The sequence below is a fragment of the Rhinoderma darwinii genome, chromosome 8 (assembly GCF_050947455.1).
Source record: "Rhinoderma darwinii isolate aRhiDar2 chromosome 8, aRhiDar2.hap1, whole genome shotgun sequence".
Lineage (NCBI taxonomy): Eukaryota > Metazoa > Chordata > Amphibia > Anura > Rhinodermatidae > Rhinoderma > Rhinoderma darwinii.
The window spans coordinates 11,817,164-11,840,959 of record NC_134694.1 but is presented as its reverse complement, the minus strand read 5'-3'; the positions used below and the strand labels follow the sequence as shown (position 1 = coordinate 11,840,959).

At 44.5% G+C, this 23,796-nt stretch overlaps 1 protein-coding gene across 4 annotated transcripts in view; it reads left to right on the top strand.

The window, feature by feature from the left end:
- The window catches only part of ADAMTS13 (ADAM metallopeptidase with thrombospondin type 1 motif 13), a 23,594-nt gene extending 1,541 nt beyond the window's left edge, over window positions 1-22,053 (top strand). The window contains exons 2-32 of one of the 4 annotated variants that reach the window (XM_075835088.1): window positions 193-256; window positions 512-777; window positions 876-1,014; window positions 1,187-1,335; window positions 1,950-2,033; window positions 2,268-2,392; window positions 3,235-3,381; window positions 3,585-3,719; window positions 3,945-4,095; window positions 5,115-5,219; window positions 5,511-5,662; window positions 6,496-6,559; window positions 6,741-6,867; window positions 8,722-8,867; window positions 9,808-9,928; window positions 10,410-10,490; window positions 13,238-13,419; window positions 13,500-13,635; window positions 13,754-13,883; window positions 13,981-14,160; window positions 14,507-14,696; window positions 14,787-14,898; window positions 15,371-15,500; window positions 16,138-16,320; window positions 16,912-17,097; window positions 17,835-18,039; window positions 18,266-18,566; window positions 19,169-19,315; window positions 19,528-19,704; window positions 20,268-20,446; window positions 21,665-22,053. In XM_075835088.1, the coding sequence (XP_075691203.1) occupies window positions 193-256; window positions 512-777; window positions 876-1,014; window positions 1,187-1,335; window positions 1,950-2,033; window positions 2,268-2,392; window positions 3,235-3,381; window positions 3,585-3,719; window positions 3,945-4,095; window positions 5,115-5,219; window positions 5,511-5,662; window positions 6,496-6,559; window positions 6,741-6,867; window positions 8,722-8,867; window positions 9,808-9,928; window positions 10,410-10,490; window positions 13,238-13,419; window positions 13,500-13,635; window positions 13,754-13,883; window positions 13,981-14,160; window positions 14,507-14,696; window positions 14,787-14,898; window positions 15,371-15,500; window positions 16,138-16,320; window positions 16,912-17,097; window positions 17,835-18,039; window positions 18,266-18,566; window positions 19,169-19,315; window positions 19,528-19,704; window positions 20,268-20,446; window positions 21,665-21,853 (4,683 nt within the window). In that variant the 3' untranslated portion in view covers window positions 21,854-22,053. Of the gene's footprint in view, window positions 1-192; window positions 257-511; window positions 778-875; window positions 1,015-1,186; window positions 1,336-1,949; window positions 2,034-2,267; window positions 2,393-3,234; window positions 3,382-3,584; window positions 3,720-3,944; window positions 4,096-5,114; window positions 5,220-5,510; window positions 5,663-6,495; window positions 6,560-6,740; window positions 6,868-8,721; window positions 8,868-9,807; window positions 9,929-10,409; window positions 10,491-13,237; window positions 13,420-13,499; window positions 13,636-13,753; window positions 13,884-13,980; window positions 14,161-14,506; window positions 14,697-14,786; window positions 14,899-15,370; window positions 15,501-16,137; window positions 16,321-16,911; window positions 17,098-17,834; window positions 18,040-18,265; window positions 18,567-19,168; window positions 19,316-19,527; window positions 19,705-20,267; window positions 20,447-21,664 lie in introns of those variants that run through there. The other 3 variants (XM_075835091.1, XM_075835089.1, XM_075835092.1) reach the window with 3 other exon arrangements.
- The last annotated feature ends 1,743 nt before the right edge of the window (window positions 22,054-23,796 follow it).

The window sequence follows — 23,796 nt, the reverse complement described above, 5'->3', positions numbered from 1 at the left end:
TTTTATATTAATAGTCATAGCATTTTTTATTTAGACCTAAAATTATAAACTGTACTTAGGTTCTCCATCAGTATTATTTTTTTATATATATTTTTATTAAAAGAACAACCATAAAATAAATAAATATTGATGTTCTGAAATAAACAAATAGAATATTGTTTCATGATCTCGTGTACTCTTCAATGTTTTTAGATGTTTTTGAAAACATTACACCCTGAAGATCGGATTTGGTATTTTGGCAAGGAACATATAGCAGGTAAGGAATTAATTTTATTTTATTTATTTTTTATTTTATTTTTCTGTAAGACATCTGGCCGGGAGTCTAAATTTAATAAAATATTGTACCGTGAACATTTTGTCATCTCGAGTTGTAAAAACACCTGTCAAAATAATATAGTTTCCTGTAAATGCGATGATATTTTTAGAGATTTCATTATTTTTTTTATATATATAAATCATTTTAGTTTATTGTTATTGGTAGTGTAATTTTTTTTATTTTTTTTTTATCCAGCCTCCTCAGTGGATCTGGGTAACCTGACATGTACCTGTAAAGAAGGCCTTAAGATGTCCTCTCAATGGTCCGTCAATGTTTGCATCCTACAAACACCTCAGCAGAGATACGTCTTCACCTTTACAGATAGAGAAAGACTTATTACTACAGAACGTTTTCTAAATGCCACCGTACACCGACTGCACCAAAACACCTGTGGGTCAATGGGTACCGTCCTGCATCCAGAAGGAGCAAGATCTCTGATCACGTATTGTGAAGGACAAATAGTGGGTTAAAGCCATATACACCGCCCTTACCATATGCCTTTATATAAAATACCAAGTAGATAAGGTCATCCAGGTCACCTGTTATCATCTTCTTTCAGCGTGGATTTTTCATCATAGACAAGGAGCAATTTTCCATCCAGCCTATAAAGAAGAATCATTTGCTACTGACTTATGAACGGGAACCATGGAACGCTCATGTTGTCTTTCGAGTTCTGAATTTATCCAAGGAATACAAAGGTACAAGAATCAGGGACAAGGGATGATTTAGACCAGTGGTCTACAACCTTTGGCTCTCCAGCATGCTTGGAGTTGTAGTTCAGCTGGAGAGATACAGGTTGGAGACCACTGATTAAGACCATATCATGACCCTAGAACATTACCCTGCGTCCCTTCTTTACTCCTCTTGTAGAGTCATTGAATTTTCCTCACGTCCATCAGCTACAGAAGAGAGCTGCTCTTGGCGTGAAACATTTGGAACTTCTAGTGGTCGTGGGTCATGACGTCTACCAGTTCCACCAGGAAGACACAGAAAGATATATTCTTACCAACCTCAATATTGTACGTACAGTATTGGTGGCTAAGATTTTTGTTGTGTTGGTATTCATGAGAAAGCAGCCTTTTAACACTTTAGAAACGCCTCAGTTTACACTGGTGGACAACATTAAGATGTCTTCATATAGTCTGTACAAAAGACTCTAGAATCCATCATGTAGTCAACACTTTTAGCAAGTGGCTGGCATCTCTCACCCCATGTGCTACCCATCCAACGAGCCAAATCTTCCAATGCTTTGACATGCACACGCCACTTTTCTCATTTTCTAAGCGAGTAAATTTTGCGCCTCAAGACGGTCCCATAAATATTGATTTAATTGAGCTTCAACTGCTCTGACCACAGCGTTAACTACTGTACAGCCTTACTACAAACTCATGTTTACTCAAATGTCACCTATAAAAGGGGATCCTGACCTCACATCCAATTGGAAGGTCCGTTACGCCTTGCTCAGGTTATAGGGACAAAGAAAGGAAATGGCCCAAACCCATTAGAGACACAGGGTCCGCATGGCAACTTGTAAAAATATGTACTGTATTTTTTCTGAAGATACCAAATCTACAGTTCAAGTGAGGCTCCACCATCGTATCCTGATGTTGAGCTTTTATTTGTTGTTTTATAGGGGGCAGAATTACTGAGAGATATCTCGCTTGGCGCAACGCTCCGTGTCCACCTGGTTAAAATGATCATTCTGACTGAGCCGGAGGTAATGATTCAACTGCATCACAATGTGTACGTGGCTCTTGTACACCAGCTTTAGTTATCTTCTGCCTGGCAGGATTTACCTGACCTGCACATACCTGGCCAATTCTGGCGCTGATCAAGCCAACAACCACTAAGAATCCTCAAGCCAGCTTATTGGTGCATGAATGGGCAACTTAGATGGTATAACCATTAGGATTATATGTCACCATGTTTGTTCAAACTTTTGTTCCGATAGGCTGGTATCCAGATTAGCGCCAACCTTATGTCTTCCCTGATGAGTGTTTGTGAATGGAGCAGAACCCTGAATCCTCTCAGCGACACTGACCCACAACACGCCGATCTGGTTCTTTATATCACCAGGTATGACAATATTTTGTAATGTCCTTCAGAAAAAGAGTGTAGAGTCCAAGCACAGCTTTGTCCCTGTTAGATCTCATTGCACCTCTGGTTCTCCTGACCCTGCTCTACCACCAGCCCATGTGGTCATCTTGTAATGGTCTTCAGAAATCTTCCCATGATTGATGGTATTAGGTAGGGGGTAGAATCCTAAGTCAGCTTTGTCCCCGTTAGATCTCGTTGCACCTCTGGTTCCTCTGACTATACTATACCACCAGCCCATGGGGTCATCTTGCAATGGCCTTCAGAAAAAGAGGGTAGTTTCGTAGCTCAGCTTTGTCCCTGTTGGATCTTGTTGCACCTATAGATCCCCTTGACTCTACCACCAACCCATGCGGTCATCTTGTGACAGCCTTCAGAAATCTTGCAATGATTGATGGTATGATGAAGAGGGTATAATTCTAGCTCAGCCTTGTCCCTGTTAGATCTGTTTGCACCTCTGGTTCCTCTGACAATACTCTACCACCAGCCCATGTGGTCATCTTGTAATGGTCTTCAGAAATCTTACCATGATTGATGGTATGAAAAAGAGGATAAAGTCCTAGCTCCGCTTTGTCTCTGTTGGATCTGGTTGAACCGTTAGTTCTTCTGCTTGTACCATCAGCCCATGCAGCGAGCTTGACCTTAAAATCCATTAGTTGATCCAGAAGTAGACACCTGACAACAGCTCTACTCCTTTTCACATATGGGACACTCTCTTACTGTTTGGACTGTTTAGAAGATCAGTAAGATGAATATGTCACATCAAAAGGAAATGCTCTTTACATGCCTTAAACATTTTTACAAATTTACATCTCTCTTTGAAGGTTTGATCTTGAGCTACAGGATGGAAACAAGCAAGTACGTGGGGTCACCCAGTTAGGAGGGGCCTGTTCCTCTTCATGGAGTTGTGTCATCACTGAAGACACAGGGTTTGACCTGGGGATCACCATAGCCCACGAAATTGGACACAGGTGACGGATGTTTAACATGTGACAAAGTAGTAGGGGGCAGATTAATACACGACTGTCATCTGGAATATAAATATGAGCAGAACCTACAGGTGTATGGATATATGTAATTTATGGCTTTTCTGAACCGATTATTTTTTTTAATTTTTTTTTTTTTTTTTTTTTTCCTTGTCTTGGTCTTCATATTTTTATCTTCTTGTCTGCAGTTTTGGAATAAATCATGACGGGACCGGAAACAGATGCAGTGCAAGCGGGAAAATCATGGCAGCTGAGGGAAGTCACAACAGTGTCCACCTGACATGGTCGGATTGTAGTAGAGAGCAGTTCCTCCAATTTCTCAGGTACATAGCACTTCACTATGTATTAGAGCGCCCCCTTTTGGCCTAACATGATAGCCTGGTTTTTCATCTGTGATTTTACATAGGATTGCAGGTAAACCGAAGGCATTATCAGAGGATTATCACAATAGAGCCCTACAGAGTTACTGTACACGACTTAATTCAGCTCTGCTATACCTAAGTTTGACTCATTCAGTCTTTAAAACCTCTGTCTTTATTTTCTTGCAGCAGTGACCAAGCAAATTGCATTGATGACCTCCCAGAATTAGAGAGCAGTATCCCTGGCTGGAAGCCTGGTCTGTATTACGGAGCAGATGAACAGTGTAAAATCGCATTTGGAAGCTCAGCCCTCGCCTGCACATTTTCCCAAAATAACTTGGTAGGGAGAGACTTTTTACTTAAAGGACACGTAGACTTTTTGAACTAGTTTTTTCTTATTGCTCACATGCATCTAAAAAATGAATCAACTTTGCAGTCTTGATTTAAAATTGCTACAATTCTTAGACAGACCTATGTGTCTCCATGGTTACAGACTACAAACCCTGTGTGTAGTCAGATCCTGCAGTCATTTGTTTCCCCACTCCCTCCTTTTTGAAATGTGGCCCAGAAATGTCTACTATATTTAATATGCCATTATTTTCTTTATATCTTACCTGAGATGTGGTGTGCTTTTTGCACCACAGAAATTTCTTTGTATGTGCCCACATGTACATACGATGCCTCCATAACAGCCAAAGTGCCTCCATTAATAGTGTCATCACAGTTTTTCCCTATTATAAGTGCTATCAGACTGTTTCAATAAACAGTAGTCAGCAGGGTGTCCCTATTAACAAATCCATCATAGTGCCTTCTGATAAACAGGGCCAGCAGACGGCCCCCAACAAGAGATACTGCCAGCAGAGTGTCCCCCCCCCCCCCTCTAAAACATATACAGCAGGCTCCCCCTAGTGGCAGCTGCCAGCAGCCTTTGCCAGAGACTTGCCTGGTTACAGTACTGACCGCTTTAAGGATATGTTCACACGGCAAACGAAAAATGGCCGTAAAATACAATTGAAAACAGTCCTTGATTTTAAGCCGTTTTTAAAGCATCAAGCATATTTTTATGCAGTTTTCGCGGCCGTTATACTATTGACACAATGAAAATGGCTCAAAAAGTGACATGCACTTCATTTTATGGGGCGTCTCTTTTTACGCAATGTTTTTTCAAATGGCCGCGTAAAAAAACGCCCCGTCAGAACGAAATGCCGTTTTTCATATTGAAATCAATGGGCAGATGTTTGGAGGCGTTCAGCTTCTGTTATTTCGGCCATTTGTCAGGGCGTTTACGGCCCGAAAAATGGCTGAAAATAAGCCGTGTGAACATACCCTAAGAGCTCCTTGTATCACTATTTCATGTAGGACATGTGCAGCGTCCTCTCCTGCCACATCAGCCAACAAGACCGGACCAGCTGCAACCGTCTTCTTGTCCCATTGCTTGATGGCACCGAGTGTGGAGAGAACAAGGTAAAATGTATTAATTTGGCGTCCAGAGTGGTTGTTACTCTTTTTAGTCCCATCATCACCGGCACTGGGGGTACTGGAGGAACCTGTGCTCAAATTCTTGGTACCTTGGTAAAGCATTATTTGCTTTAACTCTACATATCTGGCTGTGTCAAGGCATGATGGGAGTTGTAGTTTTGCAACAGCTAGAGAGCCGCAGGTTGGTCTATAGGGTAAATCGAACACACAGAGTATGACTAGTATAGACAGTGAATTGTACTTGGATCCAATTGTTCCTTTATGGTTTTTCCTCAGTGGTGTCACAAGGGTCGCTGTACTTCTCTTGAGGAACTGAATCCAGTATCAGTGGTCCATGGAGTCTGGTCCAGCTGGAGTGGTTTTACTTTCTGTTCCCGCAGCTGTGGAGGGGGAGTAATCGTCAGGAAACGTCAGTGCAACAACCCAAGGTAAAACACTAGTTAAAAAGGGGTTGTCCATTTTGGACAATCGCTTTTTGCTTGAAGGGTCCCTCGATGATGAGCTGATTACAGAGGACCCCCTGTGATCAGCATATCTATAGGGAGGGTCAGGGTGAGGTGTCATGTATATCATGATAACTGCACAGCAATGTAATATATACAGAGCTATTGTACTGTAGACATAAATACTTGACTTTTTATAATGTATGTATATTGAACACAGTGGCACATAATTCCCGTGGAGGGTAGAGTGGCTGTGACGACCCCGTGTATATTTCTCATTCTAAATTTTCTCTATTCTTTGCTATTATACATTGTTTGCTGATGTGTTGAAGGACATATCAGAATATAACTCTAACCCTGAAGGGGCCATGGTGCTCTTAGGCACATCCAACCCTGGTGGTTATGGATTTCCGTCACTGTCTAGAAGAATGCTGTGTTGGAGAATTACAGCAATGAACGTACCAGGGCATGAAGGGGAAATCCACCCAATGATCTACTGACATGTCATGGAAAGGTCTCAGTAGATCATATCTGTGGAGCCTGTGAGCGCAAACTTCCAGCCTGAAGAACAAATGGGTTTGGGGCCTCCACATGAAGCTGCGGCCCCTTGATTCTGGATATCACTTTTGGTGGTCTTCTGAGATATCTATCACATGTCAGCGGAACATTTTTGGGTGCATTTCCCATTTAAGCAGTTCCATGGTGTCTTCTTTTAGAAAACCGGTGCAGGTCTCCCCTCACAGACTACAACCAATTACATTGCACAATATGGTTTACTCCTGTTCTGCTCTGTGTTTAGGTCTTGTTTCTTCCCACAGACCTGCATTTGGTGGTCGGAAATGTGAAGGACCGAGTCTACAGGCTGAAATGTGTAATACGCAGGTAGGTTACGGGATCTCGGCTTGCTTTACTATATTGTTTGCATCATAGTCTGTATCACAGTGGTCTCCAAACTGTGACTTCAGCTGTTGGGTCATGCTGGGAGTTGTAGTCTCACGACAGCTGGACAGCCTCAGGTTGGAGACCACTGCCATATCAAATGATTGTATGGTGTTTTTGTCAGGTCTGTGACACAACACAACTGGAGTTTATGAAGCAGCAATGTTCTGGCACTGATGATAAACCGCTTTTCCTCTCGCAAGGTGAAGCCTCCTACTACCACTGGACGTCGGTGGCTGGGTTTGCACAAGGTGAGGAAGATGTTTCCTGAAGTCTTCTCAGTAATACAAAATTTGAATGTCTCTAAAATTTTCCAGTTACACACGTTCTTATTTAATAAAACTAATTATGTCATCTCCACGTGAACATATAATGGTGGAGCATTGACAGAATATTTCAGAGTGGAATTATCCAGCAGGTTATGGATAGACTATTCTGATTTTTCTTTGGAATTTTTAATATGGCCAAAGTATGGAAAATTAGTGTTTTTAAGAGAAAATCTAGAAAGTTGAATATTCATTCCAAAAATGTTAGACCATAGATAAACGTTCAAGGGTCTTCGGGTATACAACTGCAGGACACTACTCTATAAGAAAGTCTATAGTCACATTGGTGCACAGCTCCACATCATCACTGGTGCATGGTTCTATAGTCACATTGGTGCACAGCTCCACATTATCACTGGTACACAGGCAAATAGTCACATTGGTGCACAGCTCAACCTCATCACTGGTACACAGGTCTATAGTCACATTGGCGCACAGCTCCACCTCATCACTGGTACACAGGTCTATAGTCACATTGGTGCACAGCTCCACATCATTACTGGTACACAGGTCTATAGTCACATTGGTGCACAGCTCCACATCATCACTGGTGCATGGTTCTATAGTCACATTGGTGCACAGCTCCACATCATCACTGGTACACAGGCAAATAGGCACAATGGCGCACAGCTCAACCTCATCACTGGTACACAGGTCTATAGTCACATTGGCGCACAGCTCCACCTCATCACTGGTACACAGGTCTATAGTCACATTGGTGCACAGCTCCACATCATTACTGGTACACAGGTCTATAGTCACATTGGTGCACAGCTCCACATCATCACTGGTACACAGGTCTATAGTCACATTGGTGCACAGCTCCACATCATCACTGGTACACAGGTCTATAGTCACATTGGTGCACAGCTCCACATCATCACTGGTACACAGGTCTATAGTCACATTGGTGCACAGCTCCACATCATCACTGGTACACAGGTCTATAGTCACATTGGTGCACAGCTCCACATCACTGGTACACAGGTCTATAGTCACATTGGTGCACAGCTCCACATCACTGGTACACAGGTCTATAGTCACATTGGTGCACAGCTCCACATCATCACTGGTACACAGGCAAATAGGCACAATGGCGCACAGCTCAACCTCATCACTGGTACACAGGTCTATAGTCACATTGGCGCACAGCTCCACCTCATCACTGGTACACAGGTCTATAGTCACATTGGTGCACAGCTCCACATCATTACTGGTACACAGGTCTATAGTCACATTGGTGCACAGCTCCACATCATCACTGGTACACAGGTCTATAGTCACATTGGTGCACAGCTCCACATCATCACTGGTACACAGGTCTATAGTCACATTGGTGCACAGCTCCACATCATCACTGGTACACAGGTCTATAGTCACATTGGTGCACAGCTCCACATCATCACTGGTACACAGGTCTATAGTCACATTGGTGCACAGCTCCACATCACTGGTACACAGGTCTATAGTCACATTGGTGCACAGCTCCACATCATTACTGGTACATATCTATAGCCAAACTAGTGCACAACTCAACATCATTACTGATGCCTGTCCGGGTCGACAGCTCAAAATAAATTAATTTCTCCTGCCTAAAATAACCTGTATCTCAACTTTTATACCACGGTCCCTTGTCTGCCTGCTTTTACTGACTGCTATAAGATGATTGCTGAAACCATTGCTCAGCACAAGACCAAATCTGAGATTAAAACAGTTTGATTGAGCTAGGGCTCTGACCACACTTTGGTATCATACTTGCTTACATTGTCTATTCCTCAGGAGACACACTGTGCCAGCACATGTGCCGTGCTCAGGGCCAGAACTTCATGGTGAAACGAGGAGACACTTTTATGGATGGCACGCGGTGTGAGCCAAGTGTTGAGACAGATGCTGCTTTCAATCTGTGTATAGCTGGAAAATGTAAGGTAAGAACCAGAGAGGTAAAAACCTATATTATGGGATATAGTATTCTAGATCTGTATGTTAAGTGGTGTTGTACCATTGCAAACTCAAATCTCATGGAAGACCTTAGGAAATACACTGTGATGCACGTATTATCTCATGGGGTGCAAAACATTGTATCAACGGTTAAACAATCTTCATGGCTCTATAACATGGTGGTCAGGACCATCCAAACCAATGGTGGGTTGTCCTATCTATGTAAGACTTACGAAGGGGGTGACCTGCAACAAGAGTCTCCGTGCAACCCAACTTTTCCTGCCAGCAACAATCCTATTACAACCATTTTGTGTTGTATTAATTATAATGAAACATTGTGCCGGCGCAACTATTCCAACTTTCCTTTAATGTTTTTTTCGACTGTCACAAGGCCAACAGAGTGTGGTGTGAACCTACTGTGTTGCCAACGAACTTGGTGTGGGGAAAATCTAGGGAGCGGAGTCTAAGAATACCCTGGTGTTTATCCTTTAACCTTCGTATAGGGAGATGTAGACTTGGCTACTTGGAATCCCCAGGTCGCTACACCTCGTTGGCAACGGCTGATGTGGACAGACAAAGTTCCAAAAAACAAACTCTGCAAGATACACCGTAATAACAAGCAGAGGTCAGGGCAGACGGTCACTCACGGTAAGACAATCCGAAGGCAGGCAGAGTTCAGTCGTAACGGCAGACGAGCAGAAGGTCAGGGCATGCACGACGTGGTCAAAGTTCAGGCAGAGTCGGTAAGAGTAAATCCAATAATCCAGGAAACAAACTAACAAGCAAAGAACCTAATTGCTCAGATCCAGTGCAAGGGGAGGGTACCTTAAGTAGCCTGTATGATATTGATCATCTAATAATACTAGGAGTGTGTGACAAGTGGCCCTTATGAAGTGACCCTGTATATAATGCAAGTGTCTCGCTCAGGTCTTTGGCTGTGATGGGGTCATGGATTCAGGGATGGTGATGGACCAGTGCGGGGAATGTGGTGGAGACAACAATACGTGTAGTAGGGTCAGTGGATCCTTTACTGAGGGAACAGCTGGCGGTGAGTTGCAAGAAACTTACAAGAAGCTGTCATGTCTGTATCTTTGTATTAGTTATTAGTTACGGACCTTTAGGCTATTTGTCACTATTGCAGGTAATTTTATACTAACCTTTATAGACTATGCCTTAATATGATGTGTGTATGTACATGGTATACATGGAGAAGGAGACCACTAGCAAATTGGCACTATCCACCAGGTGCTGATTCATGCCACCAACTCCCTACACTATCCCAGGCACCGGCCGTGACTCTCAGGCTGGTTCCACAGTCACCTATCATTCTGACTAAGTAAAGGGTCTGGGCTAGCATTTCATTAGGCCCAATAGCAGTCTTGGAGCTACCGCTATGCTACATAGACCATTGGTTGCGTTTTGGATTTGTTAGAATTTGCCATTTAATATCCTTATAGAGAGAATATATGATCGAGATGACACAATACGCCTTCAAGTATTATAGTTTACTATAATTTGTTGTGTTGCAGTATATGTCACCTTTCTGACAGTCCCAGTGGGTTCCATGAAAGTACAAGTGACCAACCAAAATCCTCTTTTCACACATTTGGGTAAGCAAAAAAGTCTGTCCCAGAATCCCTTGGTATCAATGTAACCAGGGGCGTAACTAGGAAAGACTGGGCCCCATAGCAAACTTTTGACTGGGGCCCCCCCTCTGCTGGGTATCACACAACCCCCCCCCTTGTAGATAGTGCCTCCCTATAGATTCCACCACACAGCGCCCCCCCTATAGATAGCACCATACACAGCCCCCTGTAGATAACGCCATACAGACCCCCTGTAGATAACACCATATAAGCCCCCCCCCCAAAAAAAAACGGCCTATAGTTTGTCCTACAAAAGACATGCATCCCCTATCCACAGGATAGAGGATACATGTGCGATCGCTGGCATTGATAAGGAGAACGGGGGACCGAAAGTCCCCCCTAAGTTCTCCATGACTAACCTCGGACTTCCGGCGTCTGCGCAGTTCAATAAAAATGAAAGGAGTGCTGGTCACGCATGCGCACAAGCGCGACCGGCGCTCCATTCATTTCTACGGAGCTGCCGACACAGACCCCGGAAGTCCGAGGTTTGTCATGGAGACTTAGGGGGGACTTTCGGTCCCCCGTTCTCCTCATCGCTGGGCGTCCCAGCGATCCCACATGTATCCCCTATCCTGTGGATAGGGGATGCATGTCTTTTGTAGGAACAACCCCTTCAGTGGTGTCGCGCTGTAGCAGCCATAGCGGCTGCTAGCGGAGCCTGCGGCCATGGGAGGGGGCCGTGCCGGCGGGTGCCACGGGCCCCCTCATGCTGCAGGCCCCGTAGAAGTCGCTACGGCTGCTATAGCGGTAGTTACGCCACTGCGTATAAGTTTGTACGGTGTAAAACTACAGCTCCCAGCATGGCCGGAACAATGGTAAGGATATGCTGGGAGATGCGGTTTCACAAAAAAAAATCATACCACCCATCATCTCGCTGCAGATCATACAGTGACTACAATACTGATTAGAGGCAGAATAAACATTTACATTATGTGACTCACCGGTGACGTCTCAGATTCTAGTTCTTTTCTTCTCCCTCCGGTTCAGACATCTATGATGGATTTCTCCCGGCCATGACCCATTTCTGCAGTTTTCCGTTTAGATGTCTTCAGCTTCTCAGTTTTAAAACATTTCTGCACCTGTAAACAAAGTTAAAATTCTCAACACATCTAAATATAACTGTCACACACACACACACACACACACACACACACACACCGTGCCCCCTGTAGATAGTGCCCACATATGGACTCCAGAGCTGCAAGGCAATAGCGCTAACCACTGAGCCACCGTGCTGCCCTACATATAGCTTCCCCTATAGTTAGTGCTCCACGTATAGCCCACCTCTGTAGATAGTGTCCCACATATAGCCCACCCCTGTAGACTGTGCACTACATATAGCCACCCTGTTGCTAGTGCCCCACAGGTATCCCACCCCTGTATATAGTGTCCCACACATAGCCCACCCCTATAGAAAGTACCCTAAAAAATAGCTCCCCTATAGATAGTGCTCTACATATAGCCCACCCTTGTATAGTGTCTCACATATACTGCCCCACATATAGACCCCCCTGTAGATAGTGGCCCACATCCCCACATACAGACCTCCCCTGTAGCTAGTGCCCCACATATAGACCCCCCCCCTGTATATAGTGGCCCACATATAGACCCCCCCCTGTATATAATGGCCCACATATAGAGCCCCCTGTATATAATGGCCCACATATAGAGCCCCCTGTATATAGTGGCCCACATAAAGACGACCCCCCCCATTATAGATAATGCCATTCACATTTTTGAAGAAAAAAATAAATAAATTGCCATACTCACATTATCCCGTTCCCACGCTGTTCACTGGCGATGCAGACATGCTCTCTTCTGAGCATGTCTGCAGGAGCTGAACGAGCGTCCTCCAATGACGCTGATTGGCGGGGCAGAATGACTTGCCCCGCCAATCAGCACCTTCCAAGCATGGAAGCGGCGCGATGATGTCATCGCGCCGCTAGCCAATCAGTGTCATTGTAAGGCACTGGATGGTCAGGCACGGAACATGCCCGGCCATTCAGTGCTAACACATGTATTTGGCTGCCGCTAGCACTGGGGCCCCCTCCGGTGCTAGCGACACCTACAGGCATGATGAGAGGGCCTGTGTAAGGCTCGGCGGCGCGGGCCCCACAGTAGCGGCGCTACCGCTGTAGCAGCCATAACGGCTGCTAGCGGCGCCACCGGGCATTTGGGTGGGCGTGTCGGCTGGCGGCACCGGCCCCCTCAAGCCCCGGGCCCCGTAGCAGCCGCTACTGCTGCTACCGCGGTAGTTACGCCACTGAATGTAACCCTATTGGCCCTAGTGATGTGACTAGCATATTGGATTGATAGGTCGAGATGTTTTGGTACGAAGGACTATACTATTCATTCACATGGACCAAATCTCTGGCCCAACCAAAAAATGGGTTAAGAATATAAACCTGTATAAGTTCCAGTTGTGATAGTTGGACACTCTTGTCATCTATTTCAATGGCATTAAAGGTCCTACAAAGGAGGCAGATACTTATAACTTTAGATGATCAAACATCTTGCTATATCAAGTTGTCAGTGGGCAAAAGTCCACATAAATCATCAATAGTAGTCCATGATCTGTAGCTTGAGGTGGAGTCTTTTAATTAGGGATGCCACCATTCACGGTCTTGGTAAATAACCCATAATATGCCCAAGAACTGATTTAACAAATTACAAAAACAGAAGCTTCAGCCACTTTTACATTTTTTGCTCAGCTGTTAAGGAGAATGCAGAGTACATTGTAGCTGGAAAGAAAAGTATCTCCTTAAACGTTACCCATCCTTCAATCTTGGAAGATGAACAGATGAAGTATAGACTGTATCTCACGTCTGAGAAGCTTCCGCATCAGGAACGAATCCGTATTGCTGGTCCAACCCCATCTGAGATAGAGATACAGGTAAGATTGGGCATGACCTGATGCACCATGAAATTAACTATTGGATCTAGTGGGCATCAATATTCTTTATTTGTTTATAGGTATACAGAAAATATGGACCAGAATATGGAGATATTACAAATCCAGACATTGCATACAGTTATTATATTCCTAAGAAAGACCTTTCTTATACATGGATGTTGGTCTATGGACTGTGCTCAGTTACTTGTGGTGGAGGTACGAATAATTAAACCATCTTATCTGAAAACCCATCAGTATCTTTATTTTTTAGCCATTGTTCAGATCAGAGAAATTATAAATAAGTTCATGAATAGAGAATCTCCCTTCCTTCCAGGCATTCGGATGGTGTCCCATGAATGCTTTGACCCTATGCTCCAAGAAATGGTTGACTCCAAGTTATGTAATGAATCTAATTTTATCAGACCCACTAAGGAACCCTGTGGAGATGATCCTTGCCCCCCATGGTATGTAGTTTAACTATATAATCATGAAGTGCCTGGTGTTGTCTGAAGGATTCCTTGTGCAAGAATTAGTGAAGTTGACTCTTGTTTTTATTCCTAGGTGGGATGTGAAGGTTTCTTCTCCATGTACTGTCTCCTGTGGCGGTGGAGTGATGCTGAGGACTGTGCACTGTGTTCATAAGCAACACGATATGGAGACCATTGTATCTGACCGGCTCTGTACCAACACACCTAGGCCTGAAGCCTTCACCACCTGTCACCCAGAGGCTTGTCCTGCAAGGTAGATCTCTAAAATAAAAAGTGATGCATTAAAGAGTACTGATTTTAGGTGGCAGTTTCCTGTGACTGTAGTTGTATCTCCTACATTATCTCTATCTACAATGAGACCAAGTTGGTGGAAACCAGGAGCCAATGTCTCTGTACTCTCTTAGTTCTTACAAATCTCTTGCCCCCTAGAATGGTTGTAGAAACTGTAGGCTGGTAGGACATCTGTAGACCGTGACACAAACATGGTAACGGGGAGGTGACTGAGTTCCTCAGATGGTGGAGGAATAAAGTCAATTGCCTATATTGTCCCTTCTGTAATTTCACCCTTCTGGGTGATATAAAATCTTTTCTGCTTGTAGGTGGGAAGTGTTGGAGCCCGGTCTGTGCTCAGCGGTTTGCGGTTCAGGTCTTGCAAAGCGGAATGTTTCTTGTGTGCAGTCACAGTCTGGCGTGGAAGCCATAGTTGATGACGCTAATTGTTTAGGGCAGGAGAAACCATCAACCCTGGTCCAGTGTGTGGTCAGCGTGTGCCCTGTGGGCTGGGATAGAGTGAGTATAACATCCAGCTGAAGCTCAGGAGGGAAATGCTATATTATGCCAACTACATTATGGATGTTGGTTGTTTTCTTGCCATAACAGATTATACCTTCAATAAATAAAGATGTCCAGCTCATCAACACGCCATTCAAGAGAACACAAGTGTACGTGTGGAGTCCAGTCCAGGGTCAATGCTCCGTAACTTGTGGTACAGGTAAGAATTAATTTATAAATGCTTTGACATTGGATCTTCTTGCAGGTCTCTCAACCTTGAGGATGAATTTAACCTCTGCCCACCAGAAGTAATTAGGAAATGGCTTCAGCCTTAGCCTAACTACAAGGGGCTACCTGTCTAAAAGTGACAACCACTGCTGGGGCTGGCAATGTCTTCAGGATATTACATAGCCTGTGATTTTTTTTAGACAGGCCTATAACCCTGTTCCCGTTACTTTGGCAGGTAAGCAGGACAACTGTCAGGATCCCCAGGAGGGGAAAAAAAAGACTCTAAGCAGCACCTAAGCTACAGGGAGTACATTTGAGGCCCGAGACTTCAATAGTTTTACATTTTACTTAGTGGTCTTCTTTAATGTTTTATTTAAAGTTCATTATTTCTACTCTTGCCCATATATTTTAATAAGCAATGTAATCCACTATTTTTTGTGGTTAATCACCGTCTTACTTTATAGGTATCTCAGAGCTCCGCTATATTTGTGTTGACTTTTATGCAAAGGAGGAGATTTTGGAGAAGAACTGTAACCAAACTTTGAAGCCGGAGACACAGCACAAACCATGTCAACCCCAAAGCTGCCCTCCAGTGTAATAAAATCATGTGTATTATATACTGCTAACCTCAGTAGTCATTACATTACAATAAAGGATGAGGCAGAGGTGGAGCTGATTTTAGGGGGTAGCAAACCGCACAATTGCCCTTGGCCTCTGAGGACAGGAACAAACAAAAACTATCCAGTACTTTTTGATGGCGTATGGTAGTAATATTTGGCAACGATATGGCAGTTATTATGTGGATAACCTTTTAAGTGAATATTATTACTGTATATTATTTTGCCACTATATAGTGGTATTATATAGGCTGTATACGGCGTGTATTATCTTACCCTATATGGTGGTATGTCAGTATTATGTGGGCTCACTTTTATGGGTAATCTCTAAAATGTGGAATATTCTTTGGAAGAAAGCAAATTCAGAAGTGAACACTAATTTAAGGCCTTGTTCATTTTATTGCCAACGGATCATTAGACCAATGTAAGAAATACGGCAATTGCTTTCTTCTGCTAATTCAACAGGGAGGAATAGCCCAGAATGCTGATCCACCACACAACTTTGGTCCTTTATATTAAGTTTATGGTCTGGGTACATCTGCAATATCTGCACCCCTTTTATAATCCACATGCCTTTCATAATTGTAAAAGTTTTCCCATTTCTGTCCTTATAGGTGGGAAGTGAATGAGTTGTCCCCATGTCCTGTGACCTGCGGAGGAGGAATAATCCCTCTGTCTGTGGCTTGTGTGAGGAAGAACAACAACAACATCTCCCATCGATTACCTCACTCCAAATGCAGCCAAATCCCACGTCCAAACTCCACCAAAGAGTGTGCTATGGAGCCCTGTCCTGTCCGGTAATGGTGTCAGAATAGAAATTGTCTACAATCAATTTGCTTGAGATTGATTGTCCCTTATAGTTAGGAATAGGAGCAATCAGGGGCATGCATAGGGACAAGGGGGGGCACCATAGCAAATATTAAAATGGGCCCCCTGAGATAGGAGGACCTGATGCTTGTTTGCCACCATTACCTTTCCTTGTTTGCCTAGGGAGAGAGGATCCCAGTAACATGTTCACCTATTAAAATTAGAAATGAGGTCAATCTGGACCCCATAGCAGGGGTATGTGTCTCTGGGTGAACAATAAATCTGCAAACTATGAAGGATGGAAAGTGAAGGAAACTGGGTGACCAGGTGACAGTAAAACCAGACCTGTAGGTGCTATAATGGCTGACAATGGTAGCTGTCAGGAAGCTACTTCATGTTCTATTACCTGAGGGTAGTCGACGTCTGCAGCACAAATTGCTTAGCTTGCAAGAGAAAGCCGGCACACAGTTGCAACACGTTTTAGATTCACGAGCACAATCCAATTTTAATTTTCAGCTGGATTCATTATTTAATTGTATTACTTTTAAATCTTCTTACATGTTGTGTTTTTTTTCCCCCAGGTGGCGCTATAAAACAGGATCTTGTAGTGCAAGTTGTGGAGGGGGTATTTTACAGAGACTTCTATACTGCACCACAGCCCCCCAGGAAGGAGAAACTGAAGAAAAAATTGTTGCAGATAAAGATTGTCAGCATTTGCCTCACCCTCAAGAGCAGGAACCCTGCAACCAACAACCCTGCCCCCCGAGGTATAGAGCTGCTGAATACTAAATACTTCTGCTGTTGCCCTGCAAGATGCTGTGACATTTACCGGGGGATTATCTTTGGATGAGTTCTGTTCACAGAGCATATTATGTAATTCTACTAGTAACAGAGACAAACAATGCTTAGTCTTAAAAAAGAGTGTGGTTGCAATATTCAATGTGAGAGTATAACGGATCTTATGGGCTATGGACAGTAGCTGCTAGGGTAGATCAAAGACAACCTACATAAATCATTGCATTATACCTTTTAGGTAGAGGAACCTTTTAAGCAAGCCACTAAGACCCACATGTGTTGATTCTATAGGGTCAAATTATAAGTACAATGTATATGAATTGGCTTAAAAGGCAATAATTCATCTCTTCATATTTAGCCAAATGTTCCATTTCAAATTCGAGAGGACCAGACCTGATAGTTTTGACCTCATATGAGCTACAATATTTCCCTTTATACAAGTGAGACTGGGGCTTTATGATGTTTTGCTCACAAATCAACACTGAATAACTTTGTATGAACATTGGTCTGCACGCATTATGGTTGGCCAGTGAAAGCTAGGGTAACCTAAAAAGCATCAAGGAGGGTTGACCACTCAAAACAACAGCAAGATCGTACGGAGCCATCAAGCTGAAGATGCCAGATGGCTCTATGGAGCCTCAGCCCTTTATGTAGTCATCTTTCTTGGAATATTCATGCAACTGAATGTTGTCTTCTCATTGACTACTAGGTGGCGAGTGGTAGAAGCCAGTCCATGTTCTGCAGCTTGTGGGTATGGAATATCCAAGCAGAAGGTGTCATGTGTGCAGATGGTGGCTGGAGCAGAGAATGAAATGGATGCGGCCTCTTGCCAATCTCATGAGAGACCACTGTCTGTTATTCCTTGTTTTATCGCCAGCTGCTTCTACACATGGGATGTGGGGGCCTGGACTCAGGTAAGAAGCAACTATGAAGCATGGCACTATGCAAATATTCTTACAATAATAAAAGAGTTGGTATGATTGGGTTATTGGAGGTGGGCATGACTTATAAAATATGTACCATTGAAAATTGTTTTGTGAATTTGGGTCCAGTCTGTTTAACCCACCACAAAAGGGACCACACTTGGGGAAATGGTTAAAATAACTAAACTCTAAGTGATTAATGTATTCTGAATTTTAGTGCTCGGTTACTTGTGGAAATGGCATTCAAAGACGTCAGGAATTTTGCATCAACTCCAAGACCCATCAGCAAGTGAGCCCCACATTTTGCCTAAACTCCCCAAAACCCATAACCTTGAGAGGATGTTCAGAGAGTCCCTGCCGCTTCGTCACACAGACGTCACAACCAGACGAGGCACGTACCCGGCTGGTGACCCCCCTGACATCTGCTGCCCCTAATCAGAGACCTCATTTTAAAGCTGTGCCAGTGTCCGAAAGACCAGGAGATGTTCCAAAAGCTATGGATGATGAAGGTGGAATGGGTAATTGTGGTTGGAGTATTGTTAGATCTAATCTTGATTATCCAGTATTAAATTTAATGGGAGTCAACATATGTCACTAAATAGGCAGATACATGTGGGGGGGGGGGGGGATATTGTCATAGTCATTTAGATTACTGTCCTCCATTTGGTCATGTATGGTCTGATTCTGGTCCACTTGAAGGGTCACATTCATTGATCATACAGGAGTTAGACCAAGTATGGCCACCATGAAGGTAAACATTACAAAGTTCCCCGTTTTCAATATGTTGGTCAATCTCCTTGCAAGGAACCACCCTCTTTACTCGTAGAAGAACCAAGACTTCTACTTATTGCATATGCTCTGCTGGTAAGATCTTGATGCCTTCACATACAGGATGTCAAGAGTTAAATGTGACTGGACTGTTGATATCTACCCTTATACAGATTTGGAATGGCCTGCCAGAGTTCCCTATTGGGTTCAGGCCTTGAAATGATAGTATAGCAAAGTAATGTAATATTAATGAACCTATGTGTATGTGGTTACTGTAGTGGAGTTCGGTTCCACTGTGGAGTTAAAGCTTCATCGGACTGTTCCTCCTCACTAGTATCATTGTCTCATGCAGATGTATGTGGACGACTCTTCATGAACTCCTCCGGAGTAATAAATACTACTGGCCTTCTCGAAAAAGACTGTGTATTCTCAATTGGACGTCCTCTCGGAGAGGTGGTTGTTGTCAAAGTCCTCTCCAGTTCCCTGAACTGCACGGCCGGTAGGTTTAATCAGTGAAGAATACAAGAGTTTTAGATGTTACACTCTTTTTACATGTATGGCTCAGTATTCCATGTGTCAGATGGGCATTCTAGGCCTAATAACTTGGTCATAGACAAATCTGTCCACTCTTTAGTCCATAAGATAAGAACACTTCTAGTAAACCTTTTACCAACTTATAAGCAATATTGATGTTTGATCTGTTGACCACAGGAGAACTGGTGCTGTTTTATGGCAGAGCCATGTGGAGAAAATCGTGTACCCGCCTCTCTGCGGTGACCGTGATTGCTAGATCCAACACCCTAACAGTGAGACAGCGCCAAATTCATCCTGGTAACGGTATTGCACTGGCATACTGGAGCAGATCAGCCACGGAACGATACCACCAAGGTATTAAAGTAGTGATGTCCAAACTTTTTACTGTGAGGGAACCCCTGTCCTTAACCATGTTTTCCTATGTGAGAGCCCCTGCTCCTACTTGTACATGGCTGAAGCTTGGTGTGGCGATAGATGGGAAGGTCTAGGTGGACAAGACATTCCATAATCTTCAACAAGTGCTATCTTTTGGCCCAAATTTGAAATCTGTTTGATATACTGATAGGCCGCTATTGCTGCTGACTTTTGAGGAACCTTTGACCATGTTTCATGAAAGCCTAACATTGCATTATAGCCTACGTTTCCTTATCAATAATATCTTATATCGCCAACAGGGGGGATTACAATATTAGTGGTCTCGGTGACTCAATCAGAGGCGTAACTTGTAGCTCCTGGGCCTCCAATGCAATGTGTCATTTATAACAATGGTGTCTTACGTGGCCTTTGGGCCCTCTCAAGCACCAGGTGCCTGGGCGCAACTGTTACCGCTGCACCCCTGGACTCAATACCGTAAGGGGCTCAGTCAGTGATAACTTTAGAAGTCTGTCATCTGTCATCAATTTCTATGCTTCTTACAGACTGTGATGTCCAACTTTTTGGGATGCAAGGAGACATACAAAATCATGTACAGCCAAAGTCAAGCTCCCCTGCATGTCGTGTTTTTATTGATGTCCCCCCTACGTTTACCATAGCTATCCATGCCTTATATATGGATCTGAATTCAGGACACATTGAGACCTACTCAAATTATATCCTGGTGAGTTGGTACTAATAGGTTTAGTGGGGATTTGCAATGGTTTACTTGCCATAGATGAAGGTCACAACATTACAATAGAAAAGGTAGAGGGAGGGTGGTGCTAATCTGCTCCCAATGTCCATATCCAAAGGGGTTGTTAGGACACTGATATGGATGGATGCTTGCATTCAATGTCCCCATGACAAGGCACCAGCCAAGAAGTGTTGTCACTGGGGCAATGGAGATGAGGAGCTGCAGGCATCAAGCCTGTTTAAGTCATTGATATCAAGGTTTTCGGAAACTCCTTGGCAAAACATATCTGAGGCTCCCCTCCCATAAATGGAGAGTAATGCTGTCATAATGCTGCCCATAATATGCCTAAATAATACCACCATACAGTACTAATACCATCGTCACGCAGCTCCCGCGTAACACCGTCACGCAGCTCCCGCGTAACACCGTCACGCAGCTCCCGCGTAACACCGTCACGCAGCTCCCGCGTAACACCGTCACGCAGCTCCCGCGTAACACCGTCACGCAGCTCCCGCGTAACACCGTCACGCAGCTCCCGCGTAACACCGTCACGCAGCTCCCGCGTAACACCGTCACGCAGCTCCCGCGTAACACCGTCACGCAGCTCCCGCGTACCACCGTCACTCAGCTCCCACTTAATACTGTCATGCAGTGATCCAGGGCTGGATCTAGATTGGTGGAGGTCCCCGGGCAAAGCATTTTTTGAGGTGCTTTCCATATTTTGGAGCTAAGTAGGTGAATTTATGAGTTGTACTGCCTTAATGCTTCCCAAATAATTCTGTCTAAATAATAACCCTACGCAATGACAAAAGTGCAACAAACACATAATATGGCCATGTAAATCCTATATAGTTCCATACAGTACCCACAACAGAACCAATATAATACCAGAACCATCAGCTTGATATACATTGGGGATGACTTGCCAGGGAGATTTATAGCAAACTGCTTGATATGGGGATGGTAGAGACCCCTCGATGGTGCAGACCTCAGAGCATTTGCCCATCTGGTCCTGCAGTGAACACATAACAGTACTAGATAGAGCCAAAATAACACCACTATGTATTTAGATGGGCACACGCTGGTAAAGACGCCTATGATATAACCTGGCCCATACTCTCCACAGAGGCAACAACATGTAATACAGTCTGTATACAGGGAAACGTTTTTAAAAATCTTAATAAAACTCCACATTATACTTTCCAGATTCGTGACATGAAGACATTAAAGTCCACCGCCTTCCACGGGAATAACTTATTTTACTGGGAGTCTCTGGGAAGCCAAGTGGAGATAGAATTCAATGGAGACTTCTCACAGGACAGAGTCAGCGTCCGAGCTCAATATTGGGCAAGGGAACGAGGAAGACAGACGAGGGCACAGGCAGGCAGCACCTGATGATGTCACCATAGCGCATGAAAGCCATCGCATCAGTTCGTAGCTACCGCTAACTTGGCAACAGAATAGTGAAAAACTTTATGTATTGGACATGGACACCTATAACTTTGTATCATTTACGTTCTGATAATCCGGCATCCAGAACAACAGCCGATGGACATATTCGAAGATTCCTTTGATAAAAAACAAAATGATGGTAACATATTTTATATGAGCATTTTGTTTCGGACCATTGTCTTCACGGTTCACCGTCTTTACATCGAAATGTTCTTTTTCCAATAATCTGGAATAATTGGCATGCGGCTTTTATCAGGACTTGTTAATTGTAATGGCAGGAAGGAGGTGAAGGGAACAAGTGAGCCCTAATCTACCCACCGCCCTGTCCCTGCCTACTTGCAACGACCCGCCCTAGGCGACGGGGTACAACTTGGCGGCGGTCCCTACGCTGTCTAAGTGCAAGGGAGACAAACCGGGAACACGCAAGGGAATACAGTAGCCCACGGAACGCCGCGAGGAAACGGAGCGGTGAATGAGCCAGTCAGGATAAGGAAGTAGTGGAGTATACAAACTGAGCACGGAGCAGAAGCAAGCCAGGGGCAGAGCAACGCAGGACAAACGGAACTGAAGCAAGGCAGAAGCACGGCAGAAGCAGGCTGGAGCAAGGCAGCAGTGGGGCCAGGAATCCAAAAAGAATAACAAGCAAGGAGGAAGAGAAAACGGCAGGTATAAATGGACAGGGGGCGGAGCTAACTGACTGACCAGGCTGCGATAGGCTCTCCCACTCCTGAGCCTGCCACCCTGATTGGTGGGAGCAGGTGTCAGTCTCAGAGGTCTGGCCTCAGGTGTCGACTGATTAATCCTGGGAGTATACCCAGATGTAGTGCCTGGCAGATCCTTTACAGTACTCCCCCTTTTATGAGGGGCCACCGGACCCTTACTAAGAGGACCCGGTTTAGTGGGGAAGAGAAGGTGGAACCTCCTTATCAATACCCCAGCGTGAACATCTCGAGCAGGTACCCAAGTCCTCTCCTCCGGCCCGTATCCTCTGCAATGGACCAGGTACTGGAGGGAGCCCTGGATCATCCTACTGTCCACAATCTTGGCCACCTCGAATTCCACCCCCTGAGGGGTGAGAACGGGAACAGGAGGTTTCCTCGAGGGGGACCAGGACGGGGAGCAGCGTTTCAGGAGGGAGGCATGGAAGATGTCGTGTATGCGAAAGGATGGGGGCAGCTCCAGACGGAAGGATACAGGGTTGAGGACTTCAATGACCTTATAAGGTCCAATAAATCGGGGAGCAAACTTCCTGGACGGGACCTTAAGGCGCAAGTTCCTCGACGACAACCACACCAGATCCCCGACAACAAACCGGGGGTTAGCAGAACGTCTACAATCAGCCTGAATCTTTTGTACGCTCTGGGACGCCTCTAGGTTCTTCTGAACCTGGGCCCAGACTGTGCACAGTTCCCGATGAACGTCCTCTACCTCGGGATTATTGGAACAACCAGGGGAAACTGAGGAGAACCTAGGATTAAACCCGAAATTACAGAAAAACGGGGAGACCCCTGACGAGTTACTGACCCGGTTATTCAGGGAAAATTCGGCGAGGGGAAGGAATGAGACCCAATCAAATTGACAGTCAGAAATGAAACCTTAAATATTGTTCCAGGGATTGGTTAGTCCTTTCCGTTTGGCCATTAGTTTCGGGATGGAAGGCGGAGGAGAAGGATAGATCAATCTCCAACTTTTTACAAAAAGCTCTCCAAAATAAGGAAACAAATTGTACCCCTCTGTCCGAAACTATATTGACCGGGGCCCCGTGGAGACGCAGAATGTGTTTCACAAACAAAGAAGCTAACATCTTGGCGTTAGGTAGTTTCTTAAGGGGCACAAAGTGGCACATCTTGCTGAAGCGGTCTACTACCACCCACACCACCGACTTG